The sequence below is a fragment of the Musca autumnalis genome, unplaced genomic scaffold (assembly GCF_047663935.1).
Source record: "Musca autumnalis isolate F117 unplaced genomic scaffold, ASM4766393v1 scaffold_5, whole genome shotgun sequence".
NCBI lineage: Eukaryota > Metazoa > Arthropoda > Insecta > Diptera > Muscidae > Musca > Musca autumnalis.
In genome coordinates, this window is record NW_027412088.1 from 4,102,723 (window position 1) to 4,121,676 (window position 18,954).

Sequence of the window (18,954 nt, forward strand, 5' to 3'; positions counted from 1 at the left end):
ATAGAAGTTTAAATTGAGACAATGCACTGACTGTATAGCCTCCTTGTAAAACAATGTAATTACTGTAATTTCTCAAATTAAACTTATATATCTTTAGAATGGTACAACCTAGGAAAAATTAAATCATCAATTTTCACACCTTCAACATTTTCTTTAGTCCCATTTCTCCCAAAATCTTGAATACTTTATAAGGAGGCGATACAGTCAGTGTATTGTCTCAATTTGAACTTCTATATATCAAAAACGGTAAAACCTACGAAAATATCATAGAGGTCAATCTTGTGGAGAATTTTCACAGCTACAACATTTTCTTTAGGCCCATTTATATAGGACTCGCGGCTTCTAAGCAAAATCGTGAAAACCTAAAGAACCCCTAAAAATGTGAACTTAAATCGCGATTTATTTGTTTCTCATCTATGAGCATTGTAGTTTCAGAATCTGCAAAAACTTCCCAGGCGTAAGCACCTTCCATTTAAATTTGGTTAAGGCACACCGTGTAAGTTATTAAAATGTTAATTTCATACCTGAAATTAACTTAACCTTCCGGGCCGAAAAGTGGATATCTCGGAAATTAGAGCAGATAGGAAAAAGCCCACCACAAAATTCAAAAAGAGCATACACAAAAACCCTTGAAATTACCTATATCTCAAAAAGTCAAAAATGGCGTATTGAACACTTAAGCATAACACCGATGACATGGTGAGAATTGTTAGAAATGGGTTGCGATAGAACCGTTATTTTCTTTAGCTTACTTCTGCAGTTTCTTGCATCAACACAAAGAAAATTTAATAACGCATTCTTTTATACAGAAATTGAGTGACAAATGTGGAAGAAAATACGACGATAATATATAATTTTTATTAATTACATTTTTGTTTTTATCAACTGATGCCAAATAGGGAATGTTTTTTGATGATGGGTTTCCATGTTTTTCAATATTCCTTTCCAAATTAGTTCTCGGATCACATGAAACAGATGAATATCACATTTAAGGACCAATTCTTTGGCAATGGGTGAATCGAATAACTGCCACTTTTTGGCTGTTAAAGACTCTAAAAATAAATGCGAAATTTGCTTTGCTGTCACTAAAAGCGTGCAAAATCTGTTTTGGCAACTAAGTCAAAACTACCGTAATTTATTTATCCCTATCATACCGATGTAAAAGATCAAGTAACCACGTATTTAAAGGAAGAATAATACCGCGATGTGTTTCTTACAAACGTAGAGACGTGTCGCCATAAATATGCACCTTCCAGGGAACATTTTGTAATGATATATCGAGAGTTTATAAATTTAACGTCTTTGAAAAATTACATTATAGAAGTTGTTTAAAACATATAACATGCTCGTATTCAATCTTTTAATATGTAAACAATTTTAGCACAAAATAATTAAGTATGCATTAATTTCTTTTTACATGATGGTGGGTATGTATTACACTATGTTTATTCATTTAACAGGCAGCTTTCATTGTGAAAATGTGCGCTATTCTTGACTTGATGACATGCAATTGGATATCGCATAGTTTGTCTGCAAAATGGAATAATGTTGGAATGCTATTAAGTGGCTAGAAATCTAGGGTGCTGATTTATCGTGATTTCAGTAATGCATGTACTTGTACATTCAATTTAACTACAGGTTTCAATAAAATACTTCTTTACAAAATTGTAATAACATTTGACAGTCTATATATGTATATTTTTGGATCTGCTGTTTACATATTGTTCTTACAAAATCATTCAATTAACAATTGGTTATAATTGTGACTTTAATGATTTTTTGTTTGTTTTGAGAGCAACACATTCATATTTTTAATAACAGCTTTTATGCGAATTAATGTTTAAACACATTCATTAGGTTTTTTAATATTTTTTTTTTCATTTATTTGATTACTCAGTACTTTGAAACAATAGTTTTTAGTGTCACATTTTATTTATTTATTTATTTGGGATAACTCACAATATATTTAACAAATGCACTTTAGATGATTTATTTATTAGGGAACGCAGCAACAAATTGTTTTTGTTGTTGTCTTTAAATAATTTTAATAACAAGTGATATTTTGGCGGAACGATTAAGAACAAATGGCTTTGTTGAACGAAGTATTCAATGTTTTGTTGGCAACAAGAACTGATTAACAACTAACAAGTTCAATAGTCTAAACACTCGATTTTATATTTTACGAACAATTCACATTTCACATAAAATTTCGTTTTGAAGAATTCGACGGTACGAAGATGACAATGAGGATGCCGATAACAACAACAGAACCTACCACCAAACACCAGAACCGTTCGAAACTCAAATGCAACACATTTCATTCAAAACCGATTGTAGGAGTATGAGTATAGGGGGTGGTAGCGTTGCTTGTATGTTTGTGTGTGTACGACGAAGAAGTGCTAAAAAGCAATGGTCGGAATTGTTCACTTCCGTTTCCGTTCCAACTTCTATACAGTCGGCCACAGACACAATGATGATTTCTTTGTGTGTGTGTTAGAGTGAGAAATATTTTCTTGGTCAAAACCAAACAACTTCTCAACAACACAACAAAACTTGTGAATTGTGTTGTGTAATTTACCGTTAGAACATTTACCTGACTTGCATTCGCGCTGAAGGTCCGTTTCGAACTGAATGTGTTGTGGAAAATGTTAAATGTCTTTCCACCCAACGACAACGAACTGCTGCTGCCGTATACAACCTCAGGTTATGCTTTGTTCGAACTTGTTGGAAAACAAAGAGAGATAATGTTTCGGTGAGTGAGCTTGGCACAAGAGAAGCGTGCGTTCTGTCTTTAGTTGAAGTTGTTTTACAACTTGCCACCTTGTTTGATGGCTACTAATTGTTGATAATATGGTGTCGATGTTGTGTTCGTTGCCGCGTGCTGTTGTGCCTTACATCTGTTTTGGAACAGGAGAGCCAGTTGCAACATCAGCAGTAATCCAATGACGACCTTGGCACATTATCTCTTCATTCTGCACCATTACCCCCTCCTTCCATTCCTGTGAACAGTGATGTATGTTGCCTTCTACTACCAGCTTTAGCTATTGTTGGTTGTTATTGTTGTTGGACCTCTTCTTACCAGTTACTGGATGGTTTTCTGTTCGTTTTTTTAGAGATGTTTTGCGCGCTTTTTTGTTAGCACGTTGCCAGTTGTAGCATTCGTTATTGTTTCTCTTTCTCTTAGATGGTGTTGTGGCTACCGCTATACTTGATAACGTGGTAATAATCTATTTCCGGTTTAAATGTTGCCGTTAATTGAGCCACCAGAGATTACGAATGAGGAGTAAAAAGCAAATGGCCAAAACAATTAACTCCAATTCAACACAATGTCCATCTCCATTCACATTTATTATGTTGAGGTCCACTCCATTCACCTCTCCTCAGTGGATAGTTTTTGCAAGTGTATTGCTGTTGCAGTTCCTATGAGTTTGGCCTCCTCTCCTATCCATAGGTGATGTTAGCGAATGCGCCTCTTTTTTATTTCTATTTTGATGCTCTTTTTCTTGCTGCAAGTAAAGAAAACACACACACAAACCATTCACATAAATGCCTCCACACTTCTATTAATTTGAAATATTTTGAATTTTTAAAATTGTTGTGTTTTTATATTGAATATGAATTTTTTGTATGTATGGCCTGGGGGCCAATAAAAATGTGTTTCATATACCTACAATGTGTATTTTTGTTGTTGCTGTTGCCGTTTTGTGTTGCGCTTGTTCATATCTTAAAACAATTCCACTAATTCCTAAAGCAATTTTTATTAAAAAGAATTATATGGATTTGTATGAGCCTTATTTGAGTGGTAGTAGTATTGACGTGTGTGCTGGGGCGTGTGTTTGTCGAACACAAGCGCCAAGGCACAGTATAACGAATTGACATTTGATATTAAATTTCTTTTTGGATGAAAAATTTAGCGGTGTTGTTGGATTTCATAGCCAAAGATTCATTTCTATAAAATATGAGCCACGTAACCGTTAATTAAGATTTAAAATACAGTGGAACCAAACATTTGTCTACGGATAATATGGGAACTTAAGTTTTCAACAGACTCGTAGATGAATATACACTCCGGTACATCTGAATATAATAGAATAGAATTGTGCCTACAAATACCTTTATATCTATCGACAGGTGAGGAATTGTAAATATTATTTTATTCGATATTTTCAATATCGAACATGTTTCACATATGCGTCATAACGACACTTTTTACTCAAGTTATTATAAATGTGAAAATATTAGCATTTTTAATGGTTCAATAGGATAGAACACCTTAAGATTTTACCCAAATCCTTTGTCAGATGTGATAAACTTGTACAAAAAGTACTTATAACTAAGAATAAAGGCCGTGAGTGTCCATTGCCAACAAATATTGAACAGAAAATTGTTATTAGGGTCCTCGAATCTGATGATAATCGATGTTAGAGCTCCAAAAATTATTCTTACGAAGAAATCGGTGGAAACAATTTAGAAAGTCAAAATTTTATACTGAATTGTATTGAAATTTTTCAAGACCACAACAAAATTACAAAGAGAAAATATGGTAAGAATAACTCAAATGTCTGCCTTTCCAATTCATAGATTGATATTTTGATATTGATATCTCTCATATTTGATATTTATATCTCGAATTCAGTAATACGTACGTATTTTGCTTTTGAACATAAAATGAACAGAATGGCATTTAATTTAATGCATACACAGAAAAAAAATATTTCAAGAATTTTTACATATTTTCGTTCGTGATTTAGTTTTTTCATACTGTACAGGTACCTCACATGAGATACATGTGCAGTTTCTTATTTCCATCCAAAAGCCACGATTTTTTCAAAAATATGTAAGATTTTCATGAGATACAAAATCACTTTCCTATTTTTCCCGATATTCCACTATTTACTCTCATATTTCCTCTCTTGGTAAATGCTCTCAACTTTGTTCTCGTTTTCTTTTGAATGGTCTCGTCGTCTCACCTTCGTATTGACAATGTATCAACAAACCACAACACAACCCTCACCATCGTCTCACCATCACATTGAGACTATATCAACAAACCACACCGCACACATACACACCACAACACATACCCAAACTACCACTGTAGGTCCCAACAATTTTGTTGTTAGATAACTGACAAACCAAACAACTACAGTGCGTTTGGTGTTGAAAAAAACAAAGTGTTTGGCTGTATAGTTCGCAACTACAAATTTTTAATTTCTTTAATATAAAGGCAACATCTAATATCTGATAGACCCAACATGTATGTACATATGGTTCGTATTGTTCCGCTATGTTCACAAGACGATAACAACTACAGTGAAAATCATTTGAAGAAACGGTAAGTTACAATAATACAAAATAAGAGCATTAATTAATAAAAAGCAGCAAAATGTGTCTCTGGTTTGGTTGGTGGTGTTGTTGTTGGTGGTTGTTAGTCAATAATAACAAAAACAACAAATGTTTTTTTTTTCAATCTCTCAAAAAAAAAAAAACAGTATTTTTTCTTGGAAAGGCGTTCATGAAATGCAGAAATTTGAACTTTTGCAAGGCTTTATGAACACTATTCCTGAAATGCAGTAATTATTTTTTTCTGTGTAATACGGGCAAATAGTCGCCGAAGTCGCCTTGCCAGTGGCACATGTTAACATATTCTGATTGTGCTTAAACTTTGGCAATCTCAAAATCTAACGAAACTAAACACTTTAGCGGGGGCCGCATAAAAAAACCGACATCGTCTTTTTTAAAACCGCCCTAGTGTCACGGGTTTCGACTCTATATCAACGTCTTTACAATTTGTATTTGGCTGATATCCCACATACAGGATATTGACAATTATTACAACATTCGCTGATGGCATTCTCATTGCGGCTACTCATGCTAGAGCAATACGTTGCCCTTTGAAATTCCAAGTCAAAATTCCACAAGTTGTTGTCTACATCATGGTAAGAACAATAAATAGGGGATCACTCCTAATAACAATTAGATAGTAATTAGTCAAAATATTCAGAATAATAATCTGACCTTTAAAATCATCAACTCTATTTCTCCCCCTGAAATCAGAAATGTCGATGACGAAGACGGTGCCATTGCATTTTGCTGGCTGGTTGATACTGCTGCTTGCCTGCTAACAATTTATTTAAAATAAGCTACAGAGATAGTTTTAAATGTGAATGAAATTATCGCCGGAGGGTACTTTTTTTGTTTCGTTCATCATTTCGTTGCCAGAAAGGCGGTGGTCACGGAGGAAGAGATAGTAAGCAACAAGGCAGCAGGCAGCGTTCATCGTACAGAGGGGTTGAACTGCACACAGTTTGTTAATTTTTTATAGCCTTCCTATGGGTGAGGTGAGCAACAGCATCACCATCGACAACATAATCCTCCCCTTTTGCTAGTCAAACAATCCGTCAGTCGTCGTTTGCTTTTCAAATATCGAATCGAGTTGTTCTGGATGCTGTCGCTGTCGCTGTCGCTATGTTGCCATTTCATAGTTGTTGCATGGTATTGTGGAGGTGGAGCTGGTGATGATGATGATATTGTTGACGATATGACTGACATTGGTGTGTTGATGATGGTTATTCATGTCGTTGATGATGGTGATGCTGATGACGACGAACGACGACAATGATGTGAATGAAGGTAAATGAAAAATTGGTTTGTTGCCAAAAACTTTGGAATGGGTTGATGTGCGTGTTCGGCTGGGTTGCTTGGTAGGTCGATTCATACTTGTGTGCCGGTTTATTTGTCTTCCTTTATTTGTGATATTCTGCCTCGGCTAGCTTTGTCGTAGCCCAAGTAGATGTGGTGCCTTCGCTCTTTCGTTTCGTTCTATGTTATATAATTACATCTGTTTGCCCGGAGGCATTTTTGTTTGAAATAATGCCGCGAGCTAAGTTATCACAAGTTCTTCTTTGCCTACCCGCAGGCAATTCAAATATGTTGCTTATGATAGCGAGCGGCAGAAAGCGTTGGCAAACTGTCGTAAAGGGGGAAATTGTGAGGGACATGGTGAACGTTTCAGCAATGTACTAGCCGCAGGTTAAACGCTGCTGATGATGATTGTGTTGGAGATATTGCTGGCTGTATTCGTTGTGTATTGTAGAGCAGAGTTTTGTTGTAATACTACATCGAAAGGTAAGCAACTGGAGGAAACTTGAATGTCGATGATGATTTATATCATTTTGGGCTTATTTAATTACACAAAGACACGCCACAACTAGAACCGAATACTGATTACTTATTACTTACTAATACAATGAGATGCAAATTACATAAAGAGAAAAAATATGAATTAGCTCGAAGATGAGTTCAGTGACTGTTATAATAAACTCCCCTCCATGTGACAGAGGGAATATTACGATTTAATTTTCGATGGATGCGTAATTTGGAAGCGTCGTTTATATGTCCAAAACAAAGTCTATATTGACTGTCGCTGAAATATTGTTTATAATATTGTCAACACATTGAATGTAAAGGAACAAGTGTTACCATACGTACACTGCCGCTCATTTGAATAGAGCCACATACCAAATTGTTTTTCAACGTCCATTTTTCCTATTTATGAAAAGTGAAGATATGAAGTGTTGAAATTTTTTATATTTTGTTTCATTCTATGGGTGCTATTTCAAAACGTCGATCTATACCGACAAATTTCTGACGGAAAGTTTTTAGGCTCAAAGAAGACTAAATACCAAATTTCCTATATTTCGGAAAGAGAATGTGGCTTAAACTTAAAAAATACCGAAAATTAAGAAGTACGCTTCTATGGGAATATAGGAAGACGTGGACCTATACTGATAATACTCTTCTGGAATATTTTATAACTCTTGCAAGACGAAATAACGAATTTCAGCCATTTCGGTTGGATATTGACGTCACAATCTTCAGTATTACGAAAATCGGGAGGTACCGTTCTATGGGGGCTATATCGAAACGTGGTTCTATACCGACGAATTTTAGTCAGAAATAGGGCAATATGAAAACGTCGACCTGTACAGACATATTTCTGGCGAACAGTTTTATATCACATTGAAGCCTAAATACCAAATTTCAGCCATTTTGGTGGAATATTGAAGACATAACCTTCAAAGTACGAAAAATCGGGAGGTACCTTTCCATGGGGGCTATATGAAGGCGTGGACATATACCGACAAATTTAAAGGGGAAGTTTGAGTACCCCCAACGAAATCTAAATACCAAATTTCAGCCATTTCGGTGTGATAATGAAGCTAATACCGAAAATCGGGAGGTACCGTTCTATGGGGGCTATATGAAGGTGTGGACCGATACCGACAAAATTCTGGGGCAAAGTTTTATACCCCTAAAGAAGAATACGTACCAAATTTCAGCCATTTTGGTAGGATAGTGAAGATAAAACCTTCAAAATACCGAAAATCGGGAGGTAATGTTCTTTGGGGGCTATATGAAGGTGTGGATCGATACCAACAAAATTCTGGAGGAAAGTTTTATAACCCTAAAGAATACTACGTACTAAATTTCAGCCATTTTGGTAGGCTAATAAAGCTAAAACCTTAAAAATACCGAAAATCGGGAGGTACCGTTCTATGGGGGCTATATCAAAACGTGGACCCATTTTCAATACCAACCATCCTGCAAGTAATAAAAACTTCTGTACTAAATTTTGACTTTCTATCTTTAAAATTGCGAGCTGTATCTTGATTTCAACAGACAGACGGACGGACGGACAGACGGACATGGTCAAATCGACATAGAATTTTATGCTGATCAATATTCTTTTTTTTTTTTTTTTTTTGAAAAATTGAGGTGCATTTATTCAAAACTCCGCATTTTTGTTGTTTTTCATTTATTTTGCTCTGTACTGGTTTTGAACACACGAACTTCTGATTTGTAGCCAAACACACTACAAACTCTTCCATGCGTACGAACATTGGGAGTTGTTTGAACATTTACATCCAAATTTTTACGTAATTTTGTTAACAAAAAATCTCCTGTGCAGACGGTGAGCTTTGAACACACAACTCTAGGATTTGTAGTCAGATACACAAGCTCTGTGTCAACGTACTCATTACTTAGTATAAGTAAAGTGGTAATATGTATCTTATTATATACAAATGTACTGCCTGATAATTCGGAGAGCAATGAGCTCGTTTTACTTGGTAATGCATGAAGTAATGATATGTGCATAACAAAATGTTGGTAAGATATTTTGAAAATTCGCATTTGAGAAACAAAATTTCTCTTTTTTATTGTCGGTGCGAAAAAGGTTTACGTACACTACTACAAAAGGGTCTTCAATTGCCGAGCATTGATATACACCCCGCAGAAATTCGGATCCGTTAATCATTATGTAACCCATTACAAAGTAATGCATACAAAAATAGGTACTTATATTACTCCTTACTAAGTTATGAGTACAGTGACACAGAGCGTGTGTGTCCGACTACAAATACTAGGGTTGTGTGTTTACTTTGTTGACAAAGTAAAGAACAGATTGTAATGCCTTAATGTTCGTACGCGTGACACAGTGTCTAGTGTGTTCAGCTACAAATCAGAAGTTCGCATGATCAAATCCAGCAGAGAGCGAAATAAAATAAAACAAGTAAAAAAGTATCAGTCGGCTTTGCCGACAGAGATATACGCTCAGCCTGTGTGAATTGAAATTGTCATCTATTGGCAATATCAAATGTAATACCGGCTATAAATTTCCAAAGGAACTTCGAACAGATCCTAAACTGTACTTAAACAAAAATGTTGAACTTTGGTGGATGAAGACGATATGGACCATTTATGAAGTAAAACTATATTTGGACAAAATATTAGAATATGCAAAGTTTGGGCGGTTACTCCGTTCAACAGATAAAGCGTCTAGCTTTTTAGTGACTTTTTTTAACGTTTGGGGTGAGGTTCAGCAATTTGAGCACCGATGGTGCCCATCTTTGAAATTAAACAAAGCTTGGAAAAATATTACGAAAGCCAAATTTTGGACCGAATCGGCTGATCCGTTCGAGAGTTATCGCGCGCTTCATTCAGCCACTTTACATGATTCCATAGATGTTTTTATAGCTTTGGGGCTATTTTCTCAGGAAGTATGGCTTTGTGCCTTAAAAAAGTTGTACCGTCGTAATTGCGGCAGCAAATGCAAATTATTACAACAAAGATCCACAATTGCAGCCTGGAGTTTGATTACAATTTATAATTGACAGACTGACGGACGGACACACATCTCAAAATCCCTTTATGCCGTCGAGATATGAAGATTGGTATACCACATTGGGGGTCTTCGACGAATAATTCGCGGTGTTACATGAATTTTTACCAAAACAAACTTATAATACCCTTTCCACATGGTGGTGTAGGGTATAATTAATTGTTTTAAAATATTAAAACAACAATAATGGGATTAAACCAGACCATTTTGAAAAAATCACAAATATTTTCATAACTTGGGAAATTCCTTTCAGTGCAACTAAAAATGCACATTTTATCTGTATTACGTGAAAATGAAGGGCGATATTGTAAAAATAAGTAATGTAGCGGCAATATTTAGGCGGTAATTTTTCTAAAAAAATTGTTTCGTCTCGTTTATAATGGCATTGTTTTAATATCATTGTATCCATTGACTGTTATGAAAATTACCTGAGTGACTGGAAATGGATCTAATACTCTAATTGATATGTTGTGGTTGTTGTTTCAAACTCGTTGCGTTACATTCATTGCCCTTTGTCCCCTACTCAATATATTGATAAAAAGGGGTTATTTTAGACAACGGATTGCTCATCACTATCCTGGCTTTGGGCTACTCTCGAACATTACTCTCTTTGTAAAAAGTAAAGAATACATCCAACCAACCATCCGACCGGCCAACCATTCATCCATCCATCTATCCAAGGAGTATATCTAAAATACTAAAAAAATGTATTTTTCTGTTTGGCTGGAGGCTTTTAATTATTTTCTTCATAATCATTGTCATTATAAACAACAGTAGCTGTGTTGGGTGACTGTATGGCATCATCATCAACCATAACAGCAGTCACAACAACAACAACAACAACGGCAATGCCGCAGATGTTGCCGCCTCTATCTCTGCAACAACATTGGAAAAATACAACATTTTTATAAAAATTGCTTAGTTGAAGAGGTGAACCAGCTAAGCTGGCTGACTGGCGACTTGCTTCTTGTTTGAGTGAATATAATGGCGTTGCTTGGAAAAGAAATGTGCACAACAACAACAAACAAACGGTGGGGAGGAAGTAAATGTGCCACAAGTAACATAACAGCACCGACAGCAACAGCGATGCGATGTAGCACTGCCCAAACTGGCAACAGCAACATAAATATCGCCAGTGGCAATTTAACAGCATTTCTTGCTTTGTTGCGGCTGCTGTCGCACCAGTTGAAAGTATTTCGTCGTCGCTCGCCACTGTTGTCATAGCCCAGCGTTATTCGTTGTTTTGTTACATGGCACGATGTCCGGACAACTGAAACGTCATGCAAACTGAACATTGAACGTTACTGTGTTTTTGCAGTTGCTGTTGCCCCCAACATTTAAATTGTTTTATAGAAATTACTCACAATTACTAATATTAACGATAATAATTAAATGTAGATTACTTTTTTATGCAGAACGGATGTTGTACGGCCACAAATTGCTGCAGTCAGCCATTGGTCCATTCTCGTGCTGGCATTGACTCACTCATATAACTGTCAATCAACCTGTTGTTGTGGTTTTATAGAGACCGCCAGTTGTTCTGACTTTCAACTGGGAGCTAACATTCATTCAAGTTGTTGGCAGGAAATCAACAATATTATGTGTGATTATATTGGTGACAACGTCATTAAAGGAAATTCTACTTTATTATAGTGGCGATGGTGAAGACATCTAAATATGAAAATGTTCTTTTTAATGTTTAAAGTAAGTGTTTAAAAAACTGTCCTTATTTTTCACAGAATGGAAAAGGTTTTTTTTTTAATTTAGAGAAATTATGTACGTAAAATACCAGTGAGGAAAATGTCAACTTGGGGTGGAGTCTACCACATGACACCCTAAGCGACATGGATATTTACCAGAAACACGTCTTCGATAAATGTGAAAATAAAATCGTTTATTTTTTGCAAGATTACCAACCACAGGCTACACACAGAAAACTATATGTTAGAAATATGTGTGGATCCAAACAAATATATATTTGGAACTGGTTGAAAACAAATATAAGTTTGGATATTTTTTATGGGTGGAGAGAGGATTTTTGTCAAAGAGCGTAACAACCGGGCTCTCGCTTATTTCATAATAAAGAGACGTAGAAGCGACGACGGAAGGGGGAAAAAGTTGGTTTTTGCTTTGGTGGGGTATATGCGGTATGCGGCCAAACACGTGTGTTCCGTTCTTTATTGTTATTGCGATTTATTCATCCACAAGCAGTCATTTTTTTCTATAACAGTTAACCAACCTAGCAAGCGAAGAGGAAAAGGAAAAATGTTATGAATTATTTTTGTTCTTTTTGCGAGAAAGGCATAGAAAATTTTTACTTCAGTTTTCCCAAGGCAGTCGTTGACTAAGTCAGTAAAATGTGTGAATAAATCGGTGTTTTGAGTTTTCTTAAAGAAATGGTGCTTTTTAGTAAATTAGATGCCGGATACATTTTGTAATTGAATCAAATGAACGGATTTATTGGACTAGGAAGAAATGGCATTTAAAACTTGTATACATTTTTCATATACATGCATAATATGCATTGCATATATTTGAAATATGGATGTACCTATTTATTACATCATATAATCAATTGATTTCAGATTCCGATTTCCGGTTGATGATTTCAATTTTGAGGAGTTTTATTTCGCAACTAAAGAGAAGAGTTGAACGATGTCTCTATATTTTAAAATAAGAAGGTTTTATTGGTTTTTCTTTCTAAAATTGTGACACTATTTCTTTTATTTGGAATTTTGTATGTATATACGCGTCTGTTGTTGCTTTTGTGTTTGGCATTTCTATGCATTTCAATAAAAGAAAAACCACCACCATTTATAAATGTGTGTATGGTTTTGTGGATTTTGGTTTTCTATTTATATTTTATCTAAACAAATATTTGTTTGCACCCAAACAAACATGTAATTCTTTGGAACTGTTGCCAAATGCACCAAAATAATTACAGTCGCACTATCGAGGTTAAGGTATTTTCATAAATATACATTAGGGTGACCCAAAAAAAGATAAATATTTTTTTTAATGGCCTACCCCCTATTTTTTCCATTTGATTCAAAAACCATATATATGAAATTTTATGGCGATCGGTTAACGTCAACCCGTGCCAACTGAGCGATATTTGTTTCGATTGCAATTTGTATGGGACCAACGGCGAATTTTCACGAAAATGCTATAAAGGCCGCATTTATTTAAGGTTTTCTTAAATAACGACATAAGTCTAACAAGTGAGTAAAGACTATAGCCGGGACGGGGCCGACCATGTGATAACCTATACCACTACCCATGTGCATAAGCTTTTCACTGGTAAACATTTATTTTAGGGAATATAATCCGACTCTGAGACCCCCATAAGCAACAAAATTCCGAGATCATCCGATCAAAATTACGACCTGTAGCTTGATTGCAAAAAATGGAAGAATTGGATGCATTACCGACTATTGTGGTACATCCCTTGTGTGACCACCTTCCCAAACCTACATAACACCAATGTAAAGGTAATATTTTCTTCTTCCATTGACAGGCTTTGCCATAGGAATACTCCTACTAGAAGCCGATATATTCACAAAGAATAAAACTTTGAAGTCTTGACATGAGTTTTTCCCCATTCCGAGCCCTAAATATAATCCGACTATCACAAAAATCAATAGAATTCTTCCTCCGTGGGGCCCCCATCTGCCCCCAAAATTTCATGACTATCCGATCACAATGTCAACCTGTAGCGTGATTATAAAAAATGGAAAAATTGGATATATTACTGACTTTTGCGATATCTCGGTTGTTTACCCACCTACGCCAACATACTTTGCATCAATATAAAGGAGATCTTTTCTTCTTCCATTGACGGGCTTCCATTTTGGAACAGTCCAACCACAAGCGGAGATATTCACATAAGAAAAAAACGTTGACTTTTCTCAACATAAACTTTTTGCTTATTCTGACTCCTGTAGCGTGATTACAAAAAAACTGGAAAATGGGATGCATTACCGAACATTGCGATATCTCTGTTGTTGGCCACATACGACAACCTACTTTACATCGTTGTAAAGGTGATATTTTCTATTTTCATTACGATATACCCCTTATAGAAGCGGAGACATTCGCTTTAAAATAAAACGTTGACTTTTTCTTCAAATAAGTTTTTTGCCCATTCCGACCCCTGAATATTATCCGACAATCACCAAACTCAATAGGCGTCTTCCTTTGTAGGACCCCCATTAACCCCCAAAATTTCGTGACGATCCGATCAAAATTGCGACCTGTAGCGTGATTACCAAAAAAATGAAAAAATGGGATGTATTACCGACTATTGCGATATCTCCGTTATTTGGCCACCTACGCTGCATCATTGTAAAGATGGGATTTTTTGCTTCCACAGCCAGACTTTGCTTTTGGAAAGTCGCCAACCAAAGCTGTGATATTCGTCATTATAACTAAAATCGCAAAAATGAAAAATTGGGTTTAATTTGCGGCTATTGCGATATCTTCGTTAGAAAGGTGATATTTTCTACTTTCATTGGCAGGTTTTGCTTTTGATATACCCCGTATAGAAGCGGAGATATTCGCTTTGTAAAAAACGTTGACTTTTTCCCCAAATAAGTTTTTTGGCAATTCCGACCCTAAATATTATCCGACTATCATCAAAATCAGGCTTCTTCCCGTCTGGGACCTTCATCAATACCCAAAATTTGGTGACGATCGGATTAAAATTGCGACCTGTACCGTGATTACAAGCTTTGGATGGATAGACGGACGGACGGACGGACACACATAGCCAGATCGACTCAGCTCGTCGAGACATTCATTTTGGTTTATATAAGTATGGGTCTACGACCATTATTTCGGTGCGTTACAAACTTGTTGGCCAAAACCAACATATAATACCCTCCCCACATAGTGGTGTAGGGTATAAAAACGGGTCTGAACCGCAATCCCACGGCGGCCGGTTCTACGAACTGTATTGACTTTTTACAACAATTATATGTTTGTGTTCGTGTATCATTACGATCATGGGAATTTTTGCCATTGTTGAAAGGTGATGTTACCTGGCCTGGGAATCGAAACCGGGCATACAGAGTGTGTTTATCCGGCTCGAAGGACCAAATGTTTATTCGGCCCGAGGCGACCAAATGTTTAGTCCGCACTATAGGGACTGGGTGGAACAAGTGTTATCGAGGCTCCCCAATGGAGCCAGTACGCCCAATGCGTACGTTTGGCCGTCAATACTATAAAAAGAGAATAAGAAAATAAAACACGATAGTTTTAATAAAAGGTTTGGCTCAATTGCCGGTGTTTATTCAATGGTAAACAATATTACCTTTAAGAATTAAGTACAACGATATGTACAAAGGCTTACGATAAAGCGCGGGTGTTGCTTGCAAGTCAAGCTGATCGATCAATCTTCTTTTTTGTTTTGTTATTTTTTGTGTTGACATCTGCATTGATGCTTCAAAAGGGCGGTTGTCAAGAGAATATTCGTTGAAATCTCTCATACTATTACAGGGGTGTAATAACTGGGTATGAGGAGATTTCAACGAGTACACCTATGCAATTCATAGGGTCAATTTAAAATTATACGATCAATTCTAACTTAAACAGAGTGCAAAGCGGTGTGCTTACCATTTCATCACGGTGACACCAAAAAAAATGGGATGGATTAGGGACTACTGTGAGATCTCCGATGTTTGACCACCTACTCCCACTTCCGTAATGATGTTTCCGTTTTATATTACCGCGAATAGAAGTGGATATATTTGCATAAGACTGAAAAGTTTACTACTTCCCTACATAATATCTTTGCCTATTTCCACCCCTGAATATGATCTGCCCATTACCAAAATTATTAGGCTTCTTTCTCTCTAAGACCCCATCATCTTCGCGGCAATTCGATCAAAATTAATGAACAGACGAATGGACATAGATAAACTAAGTTCGCCGTTTGGCCATTATTTTGATGTGTTACAAACTTTTCAGTCAAAACCAGCTTATAATTCCCAAGAAGTGGTGTAACGTATTGAAAACAGATGGTAAGGACTAGAGGTGGGCGATTGTCGTGTTCGTGTCACTAGAAAACACGACACAACAACAAATACACACATAAACAACAACAGCACTTTAGCGACGACTACGTATTAAACCCTCTAGCTTTGTTGTATCGTGTTTTCTAGTGCCACGAAACACGAAAATCGCCCATCTCTAGTAAGGACTAAGTCGACTTGGGAAATTATGATTATAGCGAAAATATAAAATAATTTCGAATACTTTATTCCAAAAATTACAACGTTAGAATATCCCCATCATATTTTGCTCCATTATATCCACTATAAGCGTCGGAATTTGGAAAAATATATAATTTTCGGTATAATTATTGCAAATGTTGAATGAATGTACGCATTTTTGACTTTGTGACTCTATCTTCCTCAAAATCAGGAATGGAACAGAATTGATTTTCACGATAAACACAGTATGAAACATAAGTTCCGATCATGGAGCCACGAGCTGATGTTATCCTGCACTCACATTTTAGAATGAAATAGGGAATTCACTGATACTTTTCGGTACATTGCGTCAACTGGGTCATCGAGGCATATTGAGAAGCTGCCAATTCGAATTTCGAGCAAATCATTTAACGGTATATTTCTGGATTCCACGAAAGCCTTCGATATTCTATGACAAAACAATATGTTAGAATGCCAAAAGGTCATAAGACCAAAATTAATTTTGAGTGTTATATCCGTCCAGTAGGCGCACATGTATAGCCTTTTTCCAACCCATTTTTCTATTATTTGAGATAAGTTTGAGAAATAAAGCAAAATGTTGCGGCTCGAAACGGTACCATTGGGTTTGGGAATTTTATAAAGATTTCGGCTTACCGCTATGTATTTGTCCACATTTATTCGAACTGCATCCACTGCGTGTTGCAAGTTTTTGTCGTACTATTTTGGTCAAAAATAAATGTATGCCACAATATGACGATAAGCTGATGATGATGACTTTCCCATTGAAATACCATTTGTATCAATTCTTTTTTTCTGTCGTCTTGTTTTTATGCTTCGTAATCTTTAACTTTTTGTGGAGATTTTAGAACTCAGTGTTATAAACCCACGCACACAACCGTAAATTCTCACATGGCATATGTGTGCATATTCATATACGATGTATGTATGTGTGTGTGTGCATGCGTGTGTTTTTGTTTGGATGATCATTGTTGTTCTTGCAAATGTTATTTCGGTTTTTGTTGCTGTTGTTATTTATTTTATTTAAAGATTTAAATTATACCCTTTGGCCTTTTATATCAAAAGTGTATATATCTACATGTGTATGTGTATAGGTATGTTGATATATAAACATTTTTGTGCGTGTTGTGGTTGTTGTTTGTGTTCATGTAAATATGTATGTATGTATGTTCGTATCGATGTATGAGTTTTACTATGCAAAAGAAACAAAATAAAACTCTACAACTTTTTTCGGAAGAGTTTTATTGAGTATAAGGAAATTTGCAAACAAACAGCCACACATACACATACACGATATATTACACATACGTACACATGGTTATTGGTGTTTTCATAGAAGTATTCTGACGACGACCCAAAAGAAAACTTTTGTAGTTCTTACACCCGGCAAGTACCAAACAACCAAAAACAACAACCTAAGAAAAATGAAGAATCAACAATCGGCTAGAAGAGAGTGTGAGAGAGAGCCAGAGAATCGAATTCAGCCTTCTTCTGCATTCATATGCAGAAATATACAGAAAACATTGCCGCAGGTCAAATTGATAATCATATTTTGTTTAAGTCACGAAGGTTTACATTTTGTTGCTTTGACGTTTTCTACATACTTTTGTATATTTGTATGACTTTTTATTTTGCATGAACGTATCGGTGTGTCCGTTTGTGTGTATGTTTTTTATGCGCTAATACAGGGTCAAATGCAAACCAAATAAGCCCACAGGGGCCCCATAGAATTCTACACAATATATTTTATTTTTATCCACAATTTGTATTTTCATTGGAAACCTTTTTTAAAACTCAGTTACAAAGATAATAATCAGACTGATTTACAGCTTTCTTGAAGAGGCCAGAATGTTGAAAAAAATTTCCTGGTTCAATGCTGTGGCTTAAACATGAATCCTAAAAAAATTTGTGAAAATCGGATCAGATTTTACTCCAATATGCATTTTTGTAGATAGCTATATCAAAATCCGATCCGAAATTTTTATGGTATTACTTTTTAGCCACAACAATAAACTGGTAAAGTTGTTTTATCGATTAGACCATAAATGTGGTCTTTAGAAAATTTTCGTGAAAATGCACCTTTGTCCCCATACATGCTATGAAAAAAAGATCGTTTGGCTGGCATGGGTTAACATTAACATATCGCCATAAAAGTTAATATATAAGCGTTTTGGATTGAGAATTGTATTGGCCAACAGATGCTACTTTGGCAGTTTATGCAGTTTAACCCATATAAAGCCACTGGTCGTTTAAACGCCGCAAAAGTGGTTGGACAAATTGACGTAAAACTCAGATATTTTGGCAATTTTTTTTGTGGGATTTTTTGCATTTTGTTTTAGTTATCTGTCATTCCATGCTTATAAAACTTTATTTAGCCTATGCATTTGCATGCAATTAACCTAAAACGTAAGTAATTCAAAAAAATCGACTTGTTGGCAATTCTCGACTTTTGATGAAAAATTTATATAAGCGATAAAAATATAACCATATATGTTACATTCATATCAGGGATTTGTTAGGAATGTAGTAAGAGTATTTTTT

At 35.7% G+C, this 18,954-nt stretch overlaps 1 protein-coding gene across 5 annotated transcripts in view; it reads right to left on the reverse strand.

The window, feature by feature from the left end:
* The window catches only part of twz (BTB/POZ domain-containing protein twz), a 182,231-nt gene that overhangs the window by 59,459 nt on the left and 103,818 nt on the right, over positions 1-18,954 (reverse strand). For 2 of the 5 annotated variants that reach the window (XM_073990418.1, XM_073990417.1), the window contains exon 2: positions 2,594-3,506. The exons of 2 other annotated variants lie outside the window; for them this stretch is intronic. In XM_073990418.1, coding sequence (XP_073846519.1) covers positions 2,594-2,604 — 11 coding nt within the window. In that variant the 5' untranslated portion in view covers positions 2,605-3,506. Of the gene's footprint in view, positions 1-1,959; positions 3,507-18,954 lie in introns of all 5 variants that reach the window. One more of the 5 variants, XM_073990419.1, reaches the window with a different exon arrangement.